Source organism: Octopus bimaculoides, chromosome 22 (genome assembly GCF_001194135.2).
Source record: "Octopus bimaculoides isolate UCB-OBI-ISO-001 chromosome 22, ASM119413v2, whole genome shotgun sequence".
Lineage (NCBI taxonomy): Eukaryota > Metazoa > Mollusca > Cephalopoda > Octopoda > Octopodidae > Octopus > Octopus bimaculoides.
In genome coordinates, this window is record NC_069002.1 from 1,608,418 (window position 1) to 1,612,029 (window position 3,612).

The 3,612-nt window shown below is 40.3% G+C and overlaps 1 protein-coding gene across 1 annotated transcript in view; it reads right to left on the reverse strand.

Annotated features, from left to right (window-relative positions):
- Positions 1 to 24: 24 nt before the first annotated feature.
- Positions 25 to 3,612, reverse strand: part of LOC106879021 (tRNA (uracil-5-)-methyltransferase homolog B) — a 4,380-nt gene continuing 792 nt past the window's right edge. Inside the window, exons 3-8 of the mRNA XM_014928424.2 lie at positions 3,118 to 3,188; positions 2,263 to 2,436; positions 1,416 to 1,510; positions 788 to 1,002; positions 582 to 683; positions 25 to 177 (exon numbers count right to left, since the gene is read on the reverse strand). Of these exons, the coding sequence (XP_014783910.2) occupies positions 35 to 177; positions 582 to 683; positions 788 to 1,002; positions 1,416 to 1,510; positions 2,263 to 2,436; positions 3,118 to 3,188 (800 nt within the window). The 3' untranslated portion in view covers positions 25 to 34. The remainder of the gene's footprint in view (positions 178 to 581; positions 684 to 787; positions 1,003 to 1,415; positions 1,511 to 2,262; positions 2,437 to 3,117; positions 3,189 to 3,612) is intronic.

Below are 3,612 nucleotides of genomic sequence, written 5' to 3' on the forward strand. Positions count from 1 at the left end.
TATATATATATATATATGCTTATGTATATAACCCCTAAAACGCATACTTACTGACGCCATTTCGGCCGGGGTTTACCACTGCAACAGCAGTTTCATTTATATCAAAGTAGGCACCAACAGAAATCTTTTTCAAAGCTTCACTGGCTCGAGAACAGATAAACTCAACGTTGTTAACATCTGCAAGAGAAAGAAACACCACAAATAGGTTTAGTGGCCTTTGAGTAGGTAAGTGTACGTGTGTGGGTGTAGGGGTTGCATTAGGGCCAGCAGCACTAATGAGTTTGTCGTGCACCTTGCAAAACAACAAATCCCAAGGAGGTAGCTTTATGCTCGGAGATAAGGGGTTAAAACTATGGGTGGGTCTGTGTGTTCACAAGTGTATATGTACATGTGATATATACACACACGCATATAATGAAAGGGGTTAGGCTGAGCTTTGCACAAAGAAAATGTTGTGACAGGCGAAATACCCCTAAGCATTCCATCCAGTGTGCTAACCATTCTGCCAACATGGGGTGCACACAGCTCGCAGTAAGTACAGGGGAATAGCAACTGTCATGATAAATATATAAATAACTTACTGTTTAGTTTTGCATTTAGTTTAGCGTCATCGATGGCTTGCTGGATAATTTCTACACCAAACAATCTTTTGGCACTAGCTGCCATCGAGATACCAATTGACCCTGAAATTAAAACAAGACAATTTTAGAATCAACGACCCAAGTCACAGAGGTGTGATGAAACAATAATCTACCAACTAAGAGCCATTGAAACAATAATGGTTTACCAGTTCCACAGCAGATGTCAAGGAATACATCAGTTGGTTTTAACTTGGCGCAGTCTTTGATGACAGAATACAACACCTCAGCAGCACTGACATTGATCTGAAAGAAAGAGTCTATTGATATTCGGAATGTACAGTCGAGCAGGCGTTCAGTAATGTACGGTTGACCATAGAGTAACTGGAACGGCACAATTCCGGCATTGGCTCTGGAACTGAGTCTGAAACAGAAACAGCAGTAGTGCATTGGATTTCAGTATCAAACATTGTTTAATGTTTAGCTCTCTCTTACACATTAACAACAACGAGAATTTTAATGTTATTTTCCTCACTATGGGACAGCGTGGCAAGCTCCATACTGGTTCCCTTTATTTCGATTGATAATCTACATCCCCCTCGTCACCAACCCTGCAAATCCTTATTTCCTACTCCTCCATCTTTAGCCATATCTTTCTCAGAATTCTTCCATTTCCTTTCATTCATTCCCTCTCACCCAGTCACATTTATCATCTGTCAGCACATGACCTAACTATGTTATCCTGTTTCTTTTTACATTAATTACTAATTAAGAAGAAGAAGAAGAAGCAACAACAACAACATTATCATTAAACTAACAAAGAAGGTGAGAACTTACGTTGGTTGGAAAAAGAGTGTGTCCAAGCCACAAAGTCTACCTGGACCATTTTGAAAGTAGTTCAATAATTCTTCTTTGGCCTTCATTTGAATATCCTGCAATATCATTGTATATTATTGAGACACAGTGACACAAGTACTTATACATCTAAGAGTCAAATCTTACTTTTGCTTCATCCCCTTCCCTAGAATATAACTGGTACTTATTTTATCAAATGTAAAATAACATCTGCACAGACTATTTTCACTGAGAAGATTTGAGACTATGAAGGACATTCGCCTAAAATGCCTCACAATGGGATTGAACCAAAAAACACATCGTTGGGAAGCCAGCTTGATAACTACACAGCCATACATGCATTTCAGAAAAACTGTTTAACCCTTTAGCATTTAATCCGATGATGACGATGATGATGATACAAGACCCAAATATTCTACTTGTATTTTTATGTTCAAACCGGCCAAATCCAGCACCCAGTCCACACTCTGTTAAGTGGTTGGCATATTAGGAAGGGCAGCATCCAGCTGTAGAAACCATGCCAAACAGACAGTGGAACTTGATGCAGTCCTCCGGTACGCTGAATCAAGTGAAACCATCTGATCCATGCCAGCATGGAGGACAGACGTTAGATGATGATAATGATGATGATGATTAATATTCTCCCCTCACCAACCTTGTTGCCCTCATTGACTTACTTACAGATTAAAGGCAGGCCCCCTGAAGTCTCTCTCTCTCTACATACGGAAAACCACCCAAGAAAAGTTTTGGAAATGAAGCTCTCCCCCCACTTCCACCACCAGAAGTTGTTGTTGTTGGTGGTGGTTTAAGGAACATGTCGTATACAAACCTCAGACTTTCTCTGCGGATGGAAGATAATGTAGGCCATAGACTGACCAAGTGTTGACGAGCGGACTGACATGATCCGCCAGTGTCCTGTCGGTTGGTGCAGTTTTCCCACACCCTCGAATTCAGGCCAGGTGAAAGGCTCGATGGAAGACGTGCTAATGAAATCTCCAAAGGCCTGGAAAATTACCAATAAGACAAAAAAGTGATGACTGAAAAAGTGATTAACTGTTCCATTGTTGATGATGATGATGATGATGATGATGATGATAACAGTGAAATGGTGGTGGTGAGTGTGTTATGATGATGGTGAAAATCAAAGCCAAATACCAGTTCCTTCAAGCCAAAGAAAAAGGCCTCAACATGGTTGCTTGAGCTGCAAGAAATAGCAGCCTAACCTAAACCGAATCACATCATGCCCTCTTGAAAAGCAAAGGAAAGCACATATCAAGAAATAATATGGTTCTGGATACGTTATAACTTAATCAAAGACAGGGTGGGCATGGCTGGGAAGCTTTTGATCACATGTTGCTCAATAAGAGCTGTATGGTAGCTTAATATGACATGCTCATCAGGTTGTAAGTGTGGCTATGGAGGTTGTAAGTGTAGCTATGGCAGTTGTAAGTGTAGCTATGAGGGTCGTAAGTGTAGCTATGAGGGTTGTAAGTGTAGCTATGAGAGTCGTAAGTGTAGCTATGAAGGTTGTAAACGTAGCTATGAATGTCTGAAATAAAGCTACAGAGGCCGTAAATATAACTCATATCATTGTCCCAGAATATCAAAAACCAGCCCTTAAAAACTGGATTATGAGGAGGCATTTAAATTTCCTTCATGGCTTTATGACTCTACTAAGACTTACCCTTGTGATCTCCTTGTGCTTCTCTCCCACATTGGCTAAGTAAGTGTTGGGTACTATGTAAGATCTGGTACCTGAGCAGAAAAACAAACAAGAAATAATATTCTAGCATAAAAGAATAAAAAACAATAATAAATATAATTAACTAGAAAAGCACTCACAGGGTGCAGACCTCCACCAAGCAGCTCATTTCCACCCATATACACGCATGCTGAAAATCGCCCAATTTCCCAAACCAACACCGGCAAAAACATAACCTCCTTCGTGGGGGTTAAAAAAAAACCCTTTAAAAACAGGAATCATTTGAAGCAGTTATAATACATCAATAACAAAAGCAAACTAGTTTCACAGCAGCAGTGTTTAGTGAAAAACATGGTTGGCCAAGAGGGAAATATCTAGCTTGCTTGGAACCAGGTGGAGGTAAGCAACAGGAAGAGCATCCCTCTGTAGAATCTCTGCCGTCTGTTCCATACAAGCATGGAGAAGTGGACATTAAAA